At 41.8% G+C, this 20019-nt stretch overlaps 1 protein-coding gene across 1 annotated transcript in view; it reads right to left on the bottom strand.

Annotated features, from left to right (window-relative positions):
• Nucleotides 1–280: 280 nt before the first annotated feature.
• The window catches only part of LOC116432292 (uncharacterized), a 98561-nt gene continuing 78822 nt past the window's right edge, over nt 281–20019 (bottom strand). The window contains exons 2-3 of the mRNA XM_031988915.2: nt 16391–16622; nt 281–6431 (exon numbers count right to left, since the gene is read on the bottom strand). Coding sequence (XP_031844775.1) covers nt 6100–6431; nt 16391–16622 — 564 coding nt within the window. The 3' untranslated portion in view covers nt 281–6099. The remainder of the gene's footprint in view (nt 6432–16390; nt 16623–20019) is intronic.

Here is a 20019-nt window from a genome sequence, read left to right on the forward strand (position 1 = left end):
GTAACGCTGCCAGCTTCCCACCCCTTTATTCTCCGAGAGCTTTTTAGTATTCATGGTTCACATGCTAATACGATTCCGTTGCTCTTTTCTTTTTCGTTGGCTGGCTGCTTTATGCGATCGTTCGCGCGACGACTAAAAAAACCCGAGCAGCGGTTATGTTTCTTTCTGTTAGCTTTCCATCCATTTTTTGTACACGTTTTGGATTCCCGTCTATTCACCTTTTAATCGAGAAAGAATCTAAAGTACTAGGATCGATGATGTTAGTAGGAAGATCCCTGGAAACCGTCCAAGTCGTTCTTTATTGTTTCATATTTATACACATAATAAGCATACGATTACATCGTATCATTAGGTACTAGATCATTATATTTATATTTATATTTAAATTTATATTTATATATATATATATATATATCGAGCAATCTATACAATAAATAAAGACTCTAGAGCATTTTAAACATAACATGGCGTACCCTCTCGCGATTGCCGTCGAGTGTACAATAATTTAACGAGTTTCCCATATGTGTATCGTCATCCCCAAAAACACTCGTCGATGCCGTGATCGCGCACAGGCAGTTCGATCCGAGGATATATATACAGGACACGGGCTCTCTCTTTCATCGAATCTTTCAAACGAATCCTAACATTTTCCCCGCTCGTTTCCGTCGGATAATCGCATCGGCACAAGAAGCCGCGGGTTTTCGATGCGTCGAATGACTCACGGCACGTTCGAACGCCTTCGTAGATATCGACGAGATACGCAACGCGCGATAAAAAATTTTACCATACCACCTGTGGGCCGTGCAGCTCCAGATCTCGATCCTTCACCTTCGCTACTCGGTGAATTTCACTTCCAGAAGATCGGAGTTTCTGAAAACTTCACAAACGACGGCGTGCCGATTTTCTCGGATCTCTAGTCGTCTTTTTCTTAGATCAATGCTCGAATTTATCTCCTCGAGACGGATCGATCTCTTCCTGTTGAACCCGACAGAAGTAATTCTAAACGTGAATTCACGCTGGTCAAAAGCTTTCAGAGAAATTCCAGTTACAAACAGGTTGCTCCAGCGTCAACCAAGATTTAACCCTTTGCGAAACTCTAAAGTCTGAGACTGAACGTCAAATATCCTATAATATATTGATACAGGAAACATCGGAATAACATAGCCCCGTTCCTTAATTTATATGCGATTTGTCTTTACTTGTAAAAAATGTCGATATTCCATTAGAAAACGATGAGTATTTATAGTGAGAAACTATGGAATGCAAGGGGTTAAACGATCGACGATCGGAGAACGCCAGCTTCCTTGCACCGGCAATCCGAACTGCATCGTCTAATTTCTCTAATGGGCAGTCGTCTCTCGTCGCGCCCACAGGTGGTGCGTTAACACGTAGCGAAATAGAATTGTGTCGGGTAAAAACGGGGCAAGCATGATGAAAAGGTTTGACGATCGAATTTCGTGTATGTTCGTACAAGGAATACGTTCAGCGGCGTGAAGTCCCATTTAGAAAGCGAGTGCGATTTGAATCAACGACACGGCTACTCGATTCGATTAACGCCAAATGCACAGGGGCGGTCAGCGACTAAGTCTCGCAGCGGCGATTCTTCTAGAGTAACGGAGAAACAAAATCCTTCTATCTTGCAAAAAGGATAATGCCAAAAACACACTGTTGGTCCACCCAAAATTCTTTCCTTATCTTTTGTCTTTGACGAACAAAGATAGAGCAAGACCGAACGGAGTCTCATAGTCTGAAAATGCGGATTGTAACCTTTTGAGTGCTGAATACTCTCGGTCGAAACGTTTCGCGTGGAGAGAATATTAGTTTGTTTAACATTAACCATACTGACACTTTTCCTAACTAGTCAAACAATTGGCTACGGAATAGAGATAAACAAATCAGATAAATTCTTTTTAGTGGAAACAGAAACAAAAGGAAGGATGAAAATTGAAAGACCAATTAATCGGACAATATAGGAATTGACATAAAATTAAATGAACAAAAGAAAACGGAGAATTTTAAACCTGGTCATTTGTTCCCGGTACAGTTAGTGTTAACGTGTATATAGATCGATCAAATATGTTAATCGATATACAACATACATGAGTAAGTTGTAATTGTAATTTCTTAGTTTCAAATTAAATGGTATTAAGAAATTTTCGTTCATTTTATACACTTATAATTATCACTACAGCATGTGTGAGATGAAACAAATCGAAAAACACGTGTGTGCGTTTGTAATTTACACTGATAGTTTCCGCTAGACGCATGCGTGTACCCATGGAGTTCGAAGAGATACACAACTAAAAGATATTTGATGTTTGAGTCTAAAGGAAATTTGTGTCTCCATTTGTTCAAAAGAATCACGGCTGTAACGTTCCGCTGCAAACCGCTCGTGCACATTTGGCCTAAACGTTGCGCAGACTCGGGGAGAGCTCTCAGCTCCACCGAGCGACGCGAATAACATCTAACAGTAAGTTGAATTATCTTACAATCGTACAACGCCTGTTCTTTCCCCCTTAACCCGTCAAGCATTCAATTCAGAGTTCCTGCTATAATTGTAATTTACGCGCAGAGATCGCAGCGACGCACCGATTTTGATCAACATCTTTGCGTCGATAACAGCAAATCGGAAGCAGCCGCGTGTTTCAGCGTTCGATAGAAATTTTGAATGGAAATTAACAAATGGAAATGCATGATATTCAGTTGAAACTGAATGTTACTATTATTGATTGATCAATATGTTGAATTCTAATTTGAAGCTTATACTTTACACTGTAAATTATACAAAGATTAAACACTAGGTTTAGAATATACCTTCCATTTTTAGTCATTGAGTCTTCTTCTATTTACATATTTTAGTCAATAAAATTTAGAATTATTTTGTATGTAAACAGATGAGCATTGAACTCTTCTTTCATTCTAGTGAATTATGAACGATAAAACAGATCTAACGAGTGCTGTTATCGAAGAAAATATACAACAAAGGGATGACAAAGTTATTTACCGGATAAATATCTTATTTCACTATTTGAACGTACGTCCGCGTGTATTCCTTCCCGATTCACAGCGAACATTGATCGAATCAGCGAATTCGTTGCTGCGATCCATCCGTGTTAGTGAAATTCGAAACTTTCTTACCCTAAACGAGCTGGAGACAGAAGAAAGACGTACAGGATAGATCACGACGGGATTATCGCTCGATACAAACACTTTTCTTCCAGTTTCATCGATTCGAGACGACAGAACACGAACATTAGAGTGCGTTCGTTCCCTGTTACGTTGAATTTCGAGGATCGATCGTCTCGCGATCAATCCTGTCTTCTTCTAGCTTTCGAATTCGCGCGCGGAGGGAACGCTACATCGAACGAATCGCCTCGTATCTCTTTGAGAAACGTTCCCCGCGCGTTCTTCGACTAGTCTGGTAAGACGAATCTTTATAATCTGCTACTTATCGATCTCCATAGATGAATCGTCTCGACGCCGCTATTGTCTTCTTAACACTTTATCTACCGGAATATTAATCTTCTCGATCGCGAATGCTTAACAATGGGTAACCTATTAAAACTGCGCTTCGTTAGAACAAAATAAATCGGAACGGCACAATGAGATTCACTCGTACTTCAATTCTAAAGCTACAGAGAGCTTTACAAGTAGAAACACACATTCCTACGTAATGGCGAAAACCGTAGGAGTCGTTAGTAAATGGTCGTCTTGGTCACGAGCGGTAGATAAAGTGTTAACACTAGAACTACGAGATGAGTCAAATATCAAACTGTAATTACTGAAGATAGAACAGTTACTTCTCTGAGAAATCCGTAAAGAAATAGATTCGACAATACGCAAACTGAGTCAGAAATCAATTGTGATCACGATAGAGTAATTCGAGGATGGCTTGATGTTCTTTAAATCGTCAAATATCTATATTTTCAATTATTTCCAGTGACACGTTGAATCTTCCACAGAGGTCTGTTGCACTATTCTTCTAATGTGTATTTGCTTTTATAAATGTATCTCTTTTCATTCGGTATCAATGATATTTACATAATATCAGTGTTATTATATCTTTCAAGAAAACTAGGCCATTTCTCCCCGACTTACCCTAAACTCGGTCTCCGAGTTTCAGTAAAAAAATCGAAAGAGTTCGACGCGACTGCTCGGTAGTTCCAGTGTTAAATCCATGAACCGAGATACATACAACATACACTTCTATCTAACGCGACTAACGTTCGCAGGAGGCTCGTTGCTTCCGAACGAGGATCATCGTTCGCTGGAAGAACGATGTAGATCAACTTCTTTCAGAGCCGCTGCGACGTTCAACCGACGCCGCACGCGTTCTCTCGTGTTTTCCGCTCCTCTCCTCTGAACTTTCCCCTTTCCACGGGCAGCGGTAATCGTCGTGCTGATATGTGTGTCGTTCCACGACGGTAGTGTTCTCGTTCTCCGACCGCAGGATCGTTGAACGAAAGAGAAGCGTCGGCGTTCAACGGTGAAAAGAAAACTCGCGAAATCTGGTGAAAATTGGCGCGACGCGGCTTGACGCGAACAAACGTGTCGCGATTGTTCGTGAAAGTTAACACTAGAACTACTACTCAGCAACTAGAATGACTCATTTCTGAACACTTACAAAAATCCCTTGTATCTCAAACACGAATTTATTTCCTAATTCCTCGCAAAAACACCTGCGCGGATTTAATAATTGCCAAACGAGAATGATTAAATAGATCATTCCGACTGGTCCAGTAGTTCTAGTGCCGAACCAGCAAGAAACCGAGGTGTCATCGATGTCTATTCGGTGAACGGGTTAAAATCATCGAATCGCGTTCGGAACGTGTTTAAATTGTTCGAGAATGGACGACCGAAAGAGACGACACGCGACTATTACATACACACGTGCTTACATATATACGCGGTTAGTCGAGCTCCGAGTCCGTCTGTGTTCAGTCGAGTGAACTCGAGGAAACTCGAGGGACCGTTCCGACGAAGAGGGAAAAAAGTATCGCGATAACGGCAATAGAAAGAACTGGGACAGCGGGAGATCTACGTGACTCCCGACGAAACGAAACGAGACGAAACGAAACGAAACAGCATACATTGTCCAACGGAATCGGTCCCGGTAGAACGGCATTATTCCGCGAAACAGGAATCCGCGGCGAGCAGTCCGCGCTCGGATCTTCGTGTTCCCTTTCCCCGTGGCTTCGAACGACGAGGGAGCCAGCGGACTCGTCGCTGGCATGGCGCTTCCCCGTCCGTTCGTCGGACAACCGAACCGAGATTCCTATTACGATTGCGCCGGGGACTCGTGGATCGGACACCAGACGTGGGATCGTTAGCTGCGTCGGCAATTAAGAGCTTTCTTCCGCGATCAAAAGAGGACCCGGGAGTCCTGGCACCGGCCGCGTCGTTAAACGAGTTCTTCCTTTCGTAAGAGATGCTTCCTGTAGCATTTTTCCTGTAGCGGAAGTCGCCGCTCTTTCTCGTTCTTTCTCTCTTCTCTTCTTGAACATCGAGACTCGCGTTAACGTTACAACGTCGGTCTTTCAACCGACTTTTATTCCAGAAAGAAACGACAATTCCGCCCAACGATCATTGTTCTATCGGGAAAGCAGATTTACCCAGCTAACGATCCTCCTTTGACGGAAGCATGCCCAAACCGATTTTTCTACGAGCCGAGAGAGCCGCGTACGCTTCGCTCCGTAACCAGTTAACCGTGGAATTTCACTTGTGCAATGGAATCGAACAGCGACGAGTATACGCGTCACACGTGTGTATTTGATATAGATTAAGATAGAAAACTGAAGCGAAATAAACAAGAATTACATGTTTATTGGTACAAATAGATAATTGTTGAACGAATTACTATTACATGACGGGTATACTCGCCGAGCACGGTTACCTGGTTAAGAGTGAAAGTATCGATGAAGAAATATGTGAGAAACATTGACTACCGCGTGAACCCTACTCGATTCGATCCGTTCGAAACGTCTCGCTCGACGATGAACTTCGGCCTTCTTCATGGCTCGTAGACCCCGGACGCAGCTCTCGCCCGCGAAAGACCCGCTTGGACATCCTCGAAGCCTCGAGAACCGTTTAAGATTTCGACTACCACGTGCCGAACCGAACGCTCGTGGACAAGACACCTATCAAAGCCACCCAACCGGTCAGGTCGAAAGACGACCATCTCCGTGCACCATTCTGCCAGCAGGTCATCCGGACGCTGACGACGTTCAAGCCACGGCGGCCGAGGAGGTTGTGGACGCCACGTATGTCGCTGCGTTGCAGAACACGCTCCCGCGCGAGCAGCAACGAATAGAGCTGATTGTCCGGCTGGCCCGAGCAGAAAGTCAGCACCATGTCCGAAGCCACGGCTTTCATCACGTTCACGCTCCCGCTGAATTGGTGGTACTGCTTGTCCCACGCGCTCGCCAGTGTTCCTGTCAACGATACCATTGATTTAACGCTTGAATGGATCTGGTTGCAGAGGAGACTTATTCAAAAAACAAAGATCCATGGTTGCAGAGGAGACTTATTTGCGAAACAAAGATTTAGGAATTCTGGTTGAATTTTCATTATCGACGTTTCAGTATTTTTACTCCTAATAACTGCATTACACGGAAGTCTAGTGTACTAGGGCACGTAACGTTTACCGACTTCTCCGAAAGAAACTTTCATGTTTCAACTGTGATGCAATGTTAACGCATTGTACGCCGGCTAAACCTCAGCTATTAGAAACGTCAGCGTCGGTGATTATATTGATACATTTTTAAACAGCAATCAAACCGAAATTTCGAACTTACGAAAAGGAATAAGGAATTCGATTTAGTAATTTTACTTTGGACTTATATTATACATATCTAAAATGTTACATTAACGTAGGATTAGCAATTAAAATAGACTAAAAATCCCGCATTATCGCGGGGCCGGCGGTCAATGTGTTAACTTACCACGATTCTTCTCGTAGTTTCAATCGTTAAAACTATCGCAGAGAAGAAAACTAAGAAAGAATCTCTCGTTTCGCGTGCACGTTTGCTACGAAGATCAGCAAACGATAAGTGAAAAGTATTTCGTTGGAACACAAAAGAATCGAACGACGTTTGTCACGGTGGAATTACACTCAAAATTTTCGTCACGAGTCCGTTGCGATAGAGGTATCGCGAAAGGCGAACTCCCCCGGGGAATTTCAATCTGCCCACGGCTGTTCCGCCGGTAAGCTGTCCTAACAAAGACAATTTGGAATCGCGATTCAGAGGAATCATCGGCGGAAATCAGCGAATCGGGGGTCTGATTATTGTGTACGGGGAGGCTGGGAACGGCGGCGTGTCTCCCGCTGGAAATCCTGTCGCATTACGCGCCATTATGTCGTTGACGATGTACTTACGCCGGTGATTAGGAATACACGGAGACGGAATTATGGATATACGTCAGCCGCGCAGCGGCCCAGCGCCGTCTCTTCGGTCGTGAAACCGTCAGCACGCGCAACGGGGGAAAGACGCGTGCCGTGATCGCGAGGCCGCCGCTGCATGTTCGCGGAATGAATGTGACATGGTCGGTGCGTGCCGATTGCAATAACGGCGATGATACCGTGCCGATGCAATATTACAGCGGCGCCCATTAAATCGTTCCGCTGTGTAAATGGCCGCTGGCTGGCCGATATTGACGTTTAATCGCATGAAATTAATCGTGCTCGCTTCACGCGAACGCGCGAAATACTGATCAAAGGGCAGTGTTTTCGCGTTCCCGAGGTACAACGCGATCGGCGCACGGTTTGCCGACTGTGTTCCGTTCACTTCCTTCTTTTTTATCCGTTCCGGATGATGTTCGGCCTGTAATTTGTCTTTTCGCTCTGCTTTGTTGCCGCGCTCCAATTGAAACGGCACGTGCTCGCGGGGAACAAATAACGAGGCTATTAAAAGAATCGATCGCGGTGCGTTAGTTGGTTGCGTAATAGCGTTGAAGATCGAGTAGCGAACGGATTCGCCTTTGTCGGCACGGCAGCCACGGGTTTCGCAGATTTTTCTATCGCGGTTCTTCGCAATGTGGACGGTGTTGAGTGCCCACAGTGTGGCCGCCTGTGGGTAAAACCAGAAAATTCGACTACTCGTATAACGAAATTACCAATGTGTTGCTAAGATAGTTTGCTGTACAAGATGATTGTCATATGGAAAATCCAAATTTTGTCTAAATACATTCCGCTTCTCTATTTATATAACGTTTGTATCGCAAAATATCCATCGTCGTTGAACAAACTTCATAAAATCCCCGTAATCCAACAAAAATATAATCACTATATGTTTAGCTCTATGTCTTACTTGTCTGAAGCACTTCTTTGTATTACCCATAATTTTCAAGTTATTGAGTTTTGCGCAGAACACGGCCGTTTTCGGGCAACAACACTGGAGTTTTACTTTCGGAGGCACGGTTGGTCTGTCGCGGCTGTTCAGATACGTTCAAGCTAAAGGCACGTAGGCACAAGAGAAATTCTCCACTCACGATGCTCGAAGTTTGTTATTGGTTGAATCGCGTAACGAAAAACGAACGAAACGGACTGCGACGAAGCGAGATACCAACGAGATAAGGAATCGATAGGGACTTCTTCGTTGCGCGGTTCAATCGATGGCAACAATGGCTAGAAACCGAGATTGTAAGTACCTATCCATCATTGGAAGATAACTCACAGGAAGTTTCGCCGCGCGGTTCGAGATACGGCGACACGAATTACTTCAGTTATGTTTCAACAGCGGATCCATAACGCGCGATGTATGTGTATTTCTAAAAAAATACATACATTGTTTTCGACCATCCTTACAGAAGTAAAATATCGACAGATATTGATCGACATGATGCTAATTGGATCGTTATCGCCGTATACCTCGTTTACCGTTTCCGTGCACGCTTCCTTTCCTTTTTCTCGGTAATACTCGCCATTTCAGAGAACGCGGGGCTCGTGATTAACACTAGGTTTAACAGTAGATTTTCGGACGTTTATTCTACATTTTGTTCTATTGTTCCTAGAAAACTGCGTGTTCGTTTACATAAATCGCGAAAATTGTAGCTTCAAAATTAGAGTATTGCAACGCGTATTCGCATAATTACACGAATGAAAATTGATTTAAATTATTACTAAATAATGTTTAAAAATTTGAATATCCATCAAATTGACGGGTTCCGTAAATCAAGTTTTAAATTAGCTTCAACCGGGCGGGTCATTTTGACCTATTTCGAACTTCGCGAGGGAATTACAGAAACCGTTTACATTCTTTTCCTGTCACTTGTACCAGCTTTTATCCATATATCTCATAGTTTCATTAACAGGTTCGCTACCAGCGCTTATTTTGGTGGCGGTCTCCTGGATTATAATATTTTCTTCAGTCCAATAAATCTTCTAAACAAAATATTAGAAAAATTAAACTGGAACAAGTTATTGAGTTCCTAAATATAATGCCGTAGCTTATAACCTTAAATAACAATATCCATAAGATTAATTTCATTTGCTTTATGTAAAATATAAGATTGCGCCTGTCACAAATATCTGACGCTGGTAACGAACGCGTTAATAAGATCATTGTGTATAGTTATGATAAGTTGTTTCCTAAAGAAAATGTGTGATTTTGTTGATAGGTGAAATTTGTCCGCATCGGTAGAAATAGGTATATAAGAAATGTCAGTAAACCTAATGTTAACCCTCTATGAGCCGAATTTTTTTCCATGATTATAACAAAACCTATGCAGTAAAAAATTAATAAAAATCCATATATAAATACGAATTAACAATGTATTCAATAGTTTCAATACTTTCATCAAACGAATATATTTTCTATCTTTCAAATTACAACGGCGTTAAACTTTCACGCCTGACAGTATAAAAGTTTAAGTTAACTGATTACTCAATTCTATTCACCACTTCGAGTGCACAACGAAATAAATCAACAAGATGCCAACATACTGATATGTGACTTCAAAGTTACATAGGCTTACAGAGAGTTAAACGGGACTCCGTCGCACCTTCTGCCTCGAACTCGTCAGACAACTCGTCTCCGCGGTCTCAGCTACTTCGAGGAGCGCGCGAACGAACGTGATTCGAGGGCACGAATTCGTTCGCGTTCGGCTCGGGCCGAACAGAAAAAGGAACGAGCTTGAAAGGAGCTTCGAGGGATCTCGATCTGTGACGCATTGTGCGGGGCATTCGCGGCATCCGGCCAGAAGAATGGGGTCGCGGGATTAAAAAAGCGGGAACGGGCGCAGAGCTTTTGAAAAATTATTTTCCGCCTCGTCGGCCGCGTTGTCGGTTCCCCGTGGATTTTCCCAGCTTTCCGTTTCCGTTCTCGTTCCCGTTTCCTGCTAGCTCCGGCTCCGTAATTGGATGGGACGAGTTCGACGTCGGACTGACAGTTAACCGATAATCACGCCGGATACCTAGAATTCATTAAGATCGTTCTCGGGGCCATCTTACGACTTTAATTACCCGGGACTTGTTCCCACTTTGTTCGGGCTGGTCGGTTAATTAACCGTTTATAACGCGGTCGTTTACGGCAACCTCCACGGAAACGACTCCCAGACGACGATCATCGTTCGACGGAGTCTACTAATTCAACCTCCGGCTCCTTCTATTCCCAGCCACCGGGAACTCCGGCGGCTTCTCGAATGTTGCGAGACTCTCCGGGAAGAATGATCACCGGTGGGATTAAGTTTTCTTGTCGCTCGTTTGCTTGGACTTTTAATCATTCTGTTGTTTCAAGTGCTTCATTCTCGAACGTTTTTCACTGGGAACGGTCAACATTTTCTGACGAGATATAGGAGGGGTTCTCTGAAACGGTCTAATTAGAAAACATACGTAAATGAAGGAACGGAGCTATTTTATTTGCATAGTTCACCTATCGATGCATTGTAGAAAATTTAATGTTCTATATAAAAATGTATAGTTCTAGTACGTAGAATCAAGTTGAATAGAACTTGCACTTTGTAATCTTACCGTAATTTGTTATACTTTAATTCTTCCTTTTTACTGCTGTCTTTACTCGAGACACTTCGGAACTGTTCGAATAGCACGTGTGTCGACACGTGTACTTTGAATTCGGGTACTTTAAATTCTAATTAGAAATCTTAGTATACTTGGTTCGTAACGGTGTTTTAATGCCAGTGGTACTTTATAGCGCCTTCAGGATATAAAGGGTCGACACAGTCTGTGGCCGAACTTAACTGTGCCGTATAAACTATATTCTCGTAATGTTTACCGTCTGTTTATTACACAGCGAAGACGAATAGAAGCTTAAAAGGGAGAAGGAAAGTGTAGTGAGAAAAAAGCGAATTAGATGTTTTCGTGTAACTAATCTTTGTTTGATCGTTCGACCCAGCAGACTGTCGTATGCGAGAAAATAGAGGGGCCTCTCTCTCGATGACGATTTACAAATTTTCCTTGCTGACGACTTCCTACATTGCCAAATCTATCCTTTATTTAAATTAATCCTATAGATATAGTTAGTTAAAGTTCCAAGCTACGAAATTGCATTTAGGGATTCAATGACTCGTTTTAGCTTCATTTGTTTCAACAGTTTGTTTAGATTCATTGAATCTAATAAAATATAATTGAGAATATTGCCACTGAAACAAACGCTGGTAGCGAACGTGTTAATACTAGAACTATCGCATCCGTAAAAACAACAGGTTTTAGTTCTCTTATTTCTGATTTCTCACATTACCGAATCAAGGACATCTTCCCTTTGCTTCTTGGCATACTGCGGCCAGTGTATATTTTTATAAGGCTAAACTAAGTTAGAATTAAGCTTGTATCCCCTCATTTTGCTCTTGTTGAATCAGAGACTCTTTTTCTGATTCGTCTCACACTCAAATCAAGGACTTCTTTTTTGATCCGTCCCCTTTACCACTGCGATGATTATATAGTTTAAGTTATTCGTTAAACTAAGTTAGAATTAACCGCGCGAAAGAAGACGTCGATCGTCCGCCGTGGGATACATCATTTAATTTACTAATTATGCTATATTAATCCCATACTACTAATTACTGCTATGTTTTTTTCATGTCAGTACAGACTTAAGAAAGAAAACAACCGCCGTGGGAGTATTATTAAGTGCGATAGTAATAAATGCGGTAAATAATAAGACTTAGAAATAGAAAGGGAGGTCGGTGGAATTCAGTTTCTATCCACCTCCCGAGGTCTCCACTCGCAGCAACCTCCACGCGGTGAGACCTAGGCAACTAACATTATCCCGAGCAAAATATTCTCTGTGAAGGATTATGTTATGCTAATTGGCTGCGATAATTTTGTAATTTAAATGTGAAATATAGAATCATCTGCAGGTAAATGTATTTAGACAATATTTACTTTCTTCGTGGATGATGGAGAGAGTTTAGCTTATGTAGCTTATAGTATATTCACTATTCTGGCATATAATTAAACTAAACCGAAAATCGCTAACTTTTCGAGGTCGAATGATTTGAATGCTTTCGCGAAAAATAACATGACGATAAAGAAGGGAAGCATCAAACGAGTGTGAAGTTAAACATGGTAACGCGATACGTTTCGAATGTTTTTTGGGAAGGCGGCTGTTTTATAAACGGTCAAATGGTATGCGGTGGTTCAAGGTTCGCCCGAGGACAACTTCCGACTAATCAGGATCTTGTTCGAACCTAACTCGGACGAGTTACGACTAATCCGAGACTTACTCGGAACCAACTTCCGTCTAACCCCCTAAACTTTGTTATGTCAGGCTTCGCGCCGCAAGTTTCGTATCAGTTGTGTACCCTTCCTCGTCTGTATCGCTTTTAATCGCGACCTCTTAACTTCAGTTCCATTCTGTCTAGTTCCCATTGTACTATCGTTCGCGCGGCTCGTCGATCGTTACCCGGTTAAACCGAAACCACCTTCCGGCGATGCTAGGCGACTGACAAATACAGTCTCCGCGGTAGCCTAAAACGATCGGATCTTCTGATTTTTCGGTAATTCGATCATTCATTAACACGTTCAGCGCCACGAGAATCTTGAACGTTTTATAAATGATTATTAACCTTTTGCGGACGAATGTCGACATGCCGGCGAGATGAAATTTTCATGCTTCGAAGACTAAGTCGCAAATAAATGATTTAATTACTCAAACAGCGAGGGATCAGCATTTCTGTATAATTTAGTTTCATCTGATGAAGGTTTTGTATATTTCAAAGAGTCTTCGACCGTAAAGGGTTAATTATTTGGCATCAGAATTCTTACGTTACACTATTGTTAACTTATTTGTGTTATTCAATATTTTTAGTCGACAGTAGTCATCTTGCATATTGTACTTTTTGTCAAGCAAGTCAGAAGAGTCGGTCAACGGTGACCGACAGTTAATGTTTAACACGTTAACTGCCGAATTCGGGTCACATTATTTTCCACAGAAACTTGGACATTAATTTTCTTAGTGACGTATCGAACAAACTGAATTTTGTTGGATATATGAGATATAAGGAAGATAGTGGAGCAATTATTAACAAGAATCTTGACTTCAGCGTTTCTGGTTAATGAAGAAAACTGTTTCGAGTACATGGGAGTTTTAATGAGTGTTTACGTGACAGTCAAAGTGTTAACCACGGTGATTAATCCCGCTTAGTGAAAGGTGCAATAATTTGATTAAATTACATACGCGATGAAACATTTAATGGTTTTTTGCTAAAACTTGAAAATACTCTAATCTTGCGCAGAGTAGGCATATGTAATACTATATTGCAAATATACGTGTTCTTTTGTTCCCTTTCCCTCCCCAGTCTTCACACTCCGTGTCCAGATTTTTGCTTGCGTCGATCCGATTAACCTAGATTCACCGAACCGTACCGTGATATGGACGTAAATATTAGGTTGAACAAAAAATCTTATTGTTTCACCGTTCGATGTGGCGTTTGTATTACAATGTACTGAAAAATATCGCGAATAGTGCCACATTATTATGCCACCCGGGGGCACGTTGGTGTCGCACGTAAATAAAATAAAAAACATATTGAGTACAGAGAATAAAGTAATAAAAATACATCTATTGCAATGAAACAGTTTACATTCGTTTACATGTATCATCAAAATATCGCGTGTACCAGGTGACAGAATCAATAGGTATTGAGATTTATGTTCCATCGAGATAAATTACGGTGTAGAAGATATTTCTGTTACACGCACGGGTGTCAAAGAGTTGAAGCATTGTAAACGAAGATAGAAACGCGAGAAGCATTATGTAAAACGTCTTTATTGAAACACTGTAATGAAAGACCAGCCTGTTTCTGTTATTTTCGATTAAATGGAAAGTGAAGCAAAACGATCTGCGCGTTTAACGCGTTGAAGCTCGTGAGAACTATATGTAGGATAAGTGAATCCGTTTTAGTTTTTGTATTTGTTGGGTGTTCACAGCAGCGTCCTTACTTGGAGCTGATTAAATGAGACCGCTTGCTTCTTCGTTAGACGCGCTTGTATGATGTGTATCGTTCGAAAGTTTTGAGTTGTCTGTCTCGCTGGCGATCTGCGAGTCAGATCGTCAGCTCCGAAATTTAAGAAACGAATTGTCTCCACCGTCGCTGCGCCCTTGGCGCGCCTAGTCTAATGAGGGTGGGGTGCTACCTAAGACATGCAGAGACTATGTTTTTAGCTTGGATACAAATTTCTTCCAGGCAAACCCCAGATACCGAGTGTCCTTAAGATACCATTTGGTCGCCCTTCAGAAATATGCATTTACAACCCGTCGCTGGCTGCCACATGCGGGTGAAAGGAAAGTTTTGGAATTTGATTTTAAAAGGCCAATGAGCATTGCCGCGATGTGCCGTTAAAATATTAAACAATAAGAGCCGTTTTTTGCCCCGTGCTGTAAAGAGCTTAAGTCTCTGCATGTGTCGACTCTATTAAGCCGTGACGGCTCAACAGTATTAGTGTGACGAACGGCGTGAAGGCAGCTGAGAACTGACGCAGAGGAAACAGTAGAGCTACCGATAGATTTTTGAAACGGATCATCGGCCCAATAGGTGAATATAATCGTGCAATTGACTCTAGGAATGAATAAGAGCGACAGAGCTAGGAAGAAACAGCGGCAAATATAATAACTGCGTATGTGTGCCTGTATATGCGGGAGTGTATGCATAGATGCGACTGATATGAGCAATACAGATCGTAAGTTCGGCGGCATAGTACAGCGAGTTAGAAAGATGGAATATTTATCGAGTTAAAGAGTAACGAAGAGTAAAAAGAGTTAAAGAATTAAAATGTATTACGATTAGTAGTTAACACGTGCCACGGAAACTTCGGTTATATTTTGCGTATGAACTCTATTGATTTCGTAAATAAAATACTAAGTTATATTCAAGTTTCTGGTAATTTGTATGTATTTTGATATTGTTTTTTTGTGTTTTCATTGTTTTGTAACGTATACCGCTATCTGTATCCATGAAAAATATTTTCTTACAAAATTTGGCGAGTACCATATGCGGTACACGTGTCACTGAATGTGTTAACCCCTTGCTGTACAATGATGAGTGAGACTCGCGATGAAGATTTCTAAACTAATTTAATCAACGGCCAATAATTCATTACCCACGAATCAAAGCAAACAACTATTTCGCTATTATCAGTGTATTATTTTCAAATGAAATTTCCACTTGAAGTAGAATGGAAAATTTTGTTGCATTTCTTCCAAATTGTCGATAGTGAAATATTACACGAGCTTAGTGGTAGAAGTAAGTAGTACATCAAGGGGTTAAGAAACCTGAGTGCTCAAATAAACCTATTTGCGAGCAACATCGCTTATAAAATCTATGCCTACATATAGATCAGAGCTGGCCAACCTTCGCATACCATACGCCAATTTTGTTCACGGACCAGTTCAGATACGTCATACAACTCAAGCACCTCTTCGATCTTCTTACGTTCACGGTTGTGATAGGAACATAGTGATAGGAGCAGGATCTGCTTCGTTTAGAGGAGGAAAAGGACTAACTCAATCTCGCAATTAAATTAATTTACATGAGTTCAAAAGGCACACATTTATTGAAGCACTTAACACACTGCGCACTGGTAACGAGAAATCTCGTTTTTATATAAAGACACTTAGCTATGCAATTTTGCTAATTACTACAGTACTTAGAAAAATATGAAATTTGATTCAAATTGATTATCTATTTAAAATACATTACATAACAATATGATATCTGAGTTTTTGTATGTACAACGATATAAGTTGATCTCACTGAAAATTTCCATCCGCACAATTCAGTTTTCTGAAAAGTAGCTGGTACGCAATGTGTTAAAAAGAATAAGTTGGCGTAAGGATGCAATACGCCACTTGTAATCATTGAATGTGCTACGTTTTATGTATGCGCCATGGTTTGACCACCTCTGATATAGATGATCAAACCCATCACTATCTCTTACCGTTCTGCGGGGAGCTGGAGATCCAAACGCCCGGGGTCCTGGATATGTCCGGTATCCGGAAGGTGTATTCGAGGTTTCCGGCTTCCTCGGTCCACAAAAGCCTCAACGAGGAAGGCTCCAGCGGCCTCAGTTCGACGAACGGGCAGGTATCGACGAAGTACAGATCGCTCACGGGCTTCTGCGGATCGACTTTGTGCTGCAACACTTCCACCACGTACCACTTGCCCATTATCTGAAATCAATAGGACCAGCCTCCATGGATTTATTACGCTCACGCTCGGTCGACGCGTTATGACGCGTTCGAAATCGCTTTAACCGTTCCACGGATAGGGATTTCGACAACAGGATCGCAACGCGATGCTGGCAAACGCGCGTCCGAACACGGCCAGTAAATTATTTCGCTGAGATGGAGATTGAAACGTGGATTATACTGAACACGTTGTTTGTTCAATCGTTAATGGTTATAACTACCACAGATAAAAGTGCATGAAAAATTGAAAGGCAATTATGAAATGTATGCACAAAGTTCCGCGTGAAAAGTGAGAAAGTTTCATTACGATAAGACGTAGTTAAATTCGCTTTAAACCGGTTTATCGTGTTTGACGAGTATACTCGTCATCCTGAAACCTATTGGAATAGTTATTTGTTGAATGGTCTATTCATTTTAACGAATAAACACGTCATTCTTGTTCATTTTGCTTTAGTTTTATACTTTAATATACAGTGACTCGCGAAAGTATTTGAACACTTACTATAAAATATTTTACTAATTATAATAAGTATATTATACAACTCTTATCGAGATATTATAAACATTGTAAGGATCATGATTTACTTTGAGACTTACTTTTGTGACTATGACACGTGTGTCACCTTACAATCCAACTTCTGTCGTACGAAGAAATCTATTTCTCCTCAGCCTTTCGTTAGGGAATTGATTTTCTATACAGTGAAATGAACATGAAGCTTCAGTTTGAAAAACATATAGCCAGAAGCTACATCTTATGCAATTAAAAATTCGTCATGGAACATTCATATCTTGATCTCTCTACCACGACTTCTCGTTGTTCCAATTTAAATATCAATTTTTCTGGGTCGGAAAATGTATGCCGCGGGAATTTTTATGCGTTTTTAAATCGAATATTAAGCCGGGAATCAGATTCGTAGAGGTAGTTTGCATAATTATTGGGATCGAATTTAATTCCACGGAAGTGACTTTCAGGGATTATTGGTAGATCTACTGCCGCGGTCGACCGAGTAATTCCGCGGTTCCTCTCAGGCCGTTCCTGAGCTGTTTTCAATTGTAATGTCGCAACCGGCGATCGATATTCACCGGTTGTACCGTGTATTGGTTACATTTCTACATATATTTAAGATCACATAATCAAAATCACGTCGATTCAAATTAAATCACCGATTTCTCGGGGTTTATCGGCTCTAACCGAGCAAATATATCGTGGACGATTTCAAAATACATTAGTCCAGAGAAAATCGAAGTTCCATAAGAACGGCTGGGGAACGTTTATCGGAAACTGTTAACTGACTATATGTTAGATCGCGATGAATCGGATCTGTTCGAAGTTGACAGCGAACAACCAATAGTTGGAACTCAGAATAAAAATTTCTTTTTATAAGTTTGTTATTAATACACATTAAGCTTCAATATGCGTAAAGAAAGATTTCAAGAAACTTAAAAATCTTCGTATTATAAGTAAAAAACTTTCATACGAGAAATACCCGATTCGCGCCAAACTCTGAAAGGAATACGAACGTAGATTAGTTAAGATACTGTAAGAGGATAGCTGAGGTTGGGCAGTAAAACACTTAAGTTATTAACGTATTAAGACTATATATTTAACATTATATAGACTATTTACATAAGTAAAGGTCCTAATTCTGAGAAACGCATCTGTTTCATGTAATCTGTTTTCTTTATGATTGCCGTTCTCTGCTTTGTCTTTCGATATTGATAAACGTCTAGTCACTTCGACGGTCAGGAGCTGAGAGAAAGAGAAAAAACAAAAGGGGGCTCGTGGCCCCTGACCGGTCCCAAGCCTCGGCAGCAGAGACACCGCCACCTGGGCAGTAAAGTGTGAGAACACTCCGGAAGCGCTCTCTCCAACAGATATTCATTTGCTTCTCTCCTTCTATTCGTTGATTGCGCACAGTCGATAATATCGTTGTTTTGTCATTCTCATTAGCACTCTATATACGTAACGCATCTGCTACGTCATACATACTACATCATCGGCTGCAGTGGACGGTCGGCAGCGCGGCCGCCAACGATGGCGAAGTTGCGCTGACTATTTCATTTCCTACGTAGGAGAGTACTGTATTAAGAAGAGAGAAAAGCAGCGCGCTGGGACGGCACGTCCGTATGACAGGTTTCTCGATAAGATTGCCAATCCCTACCACGGCTCAGCAGCATCTACTACGTCATCGGCTACAGTGGACGGTCGGCAGCGCGGCCGCCAACGCTGGCTAAGTTGCGCTGCTTCATTTCCTATATAGGAGAGTACTGTATTAAGAAGAGAGAAAAGCAGCGCTCTGGGACGGCACGTCCGTATGACAGGTTTCTCGACAAGATTGCCGATCCCTACCACGGCTCAGCTGTCTCTACTACGTCATCGGCTGCAGTAGACGGTCTGCAGCGCGGCCACTAACGCTGCCCTAAGTTGCGCTGACTACTTCATTTCCTATATAGGAGAGTACTGTATTAAGAAGGCAGAAAAGCAGCGCTTTGGGACTGCGCGGCCGTATGACAGGTTTCATTAGGCCGTCTGAACAAAGTTAAGATTGGTTTAGCTGCGCGTATTATTTCACTTCTAATATAGTACACTAAGAGGTAGAGAACTACAGAGTACAGGGCTGGTTACAGAATTTGCTCGTACTATTCATCTCCTGTATAAGAGAGTACTTTATTAAGAAGACAGAAAGCAGCGCTTTGGGACTGCGCGGTGTATGACAGGTTTCTCGACAAGATTGCCGATCCCTACAACGGCTCAGCTATCTCTACTACGTTATCGGCTGCAGTGGACGGTCGGCAGCGCGGCCACCAACGCTGGCTAAGTTGCGCTATTTCATCTCCTCTATAAGAGAGTACTTTATTAAGAAGGCAGAAAAGCAGCGCTTTGGGATTACGCGGCCGTATGACAGGTTTCATTAGGCCGTCTGAACAAAGTTAAGATTGGTTTAGCTGCGCGTATTATTTCACTTCTAATATAGTACACTAAGAGGTAGAGAACTACTACAGAGTACAGGGCTGGTTACAGAATTTGCTACTACTATTCATCTCCTCTATAAGAGAGTACTTTATTAAGAAGGCAGAAAAGCAGCGCATTGGGAGAAGTGTAGAGAACAGTGCAGAGAAGGCTTGGCTTGGGTTCCAGAGTCAGAATATGACAAGTCTGAATACACGTAACATGGACATCGAAAGAATGGATGTGGATTGTGATTTGTACACATCCACGGATGTAGAAATGATTGAAGAATTAGAAATGATGGACGTGGAGCCGCCGCCAATTGCATCTGCAGATGTGGAAATAATGTCCGACGGCGAGCCTACTCACGAATTACCACCTCACCAAGCTCCAGTAATTCGAAATTCTTGCCAATGCATGGCACATGAT

This window comes from Nomia melanderi, chromosome 3 (assembly GCF_051020985.1).
Source record: "Nomia melanderi isolate GNS246 chromosome 3, iyNomMela1, whole genome shotgun sequence".
Lineage (NCBI taxonomy): Eukaryota > Metazoa > Arthropoda > Insecta > Hymenoptera > Halictidae > Nomia > Nomia melanderi.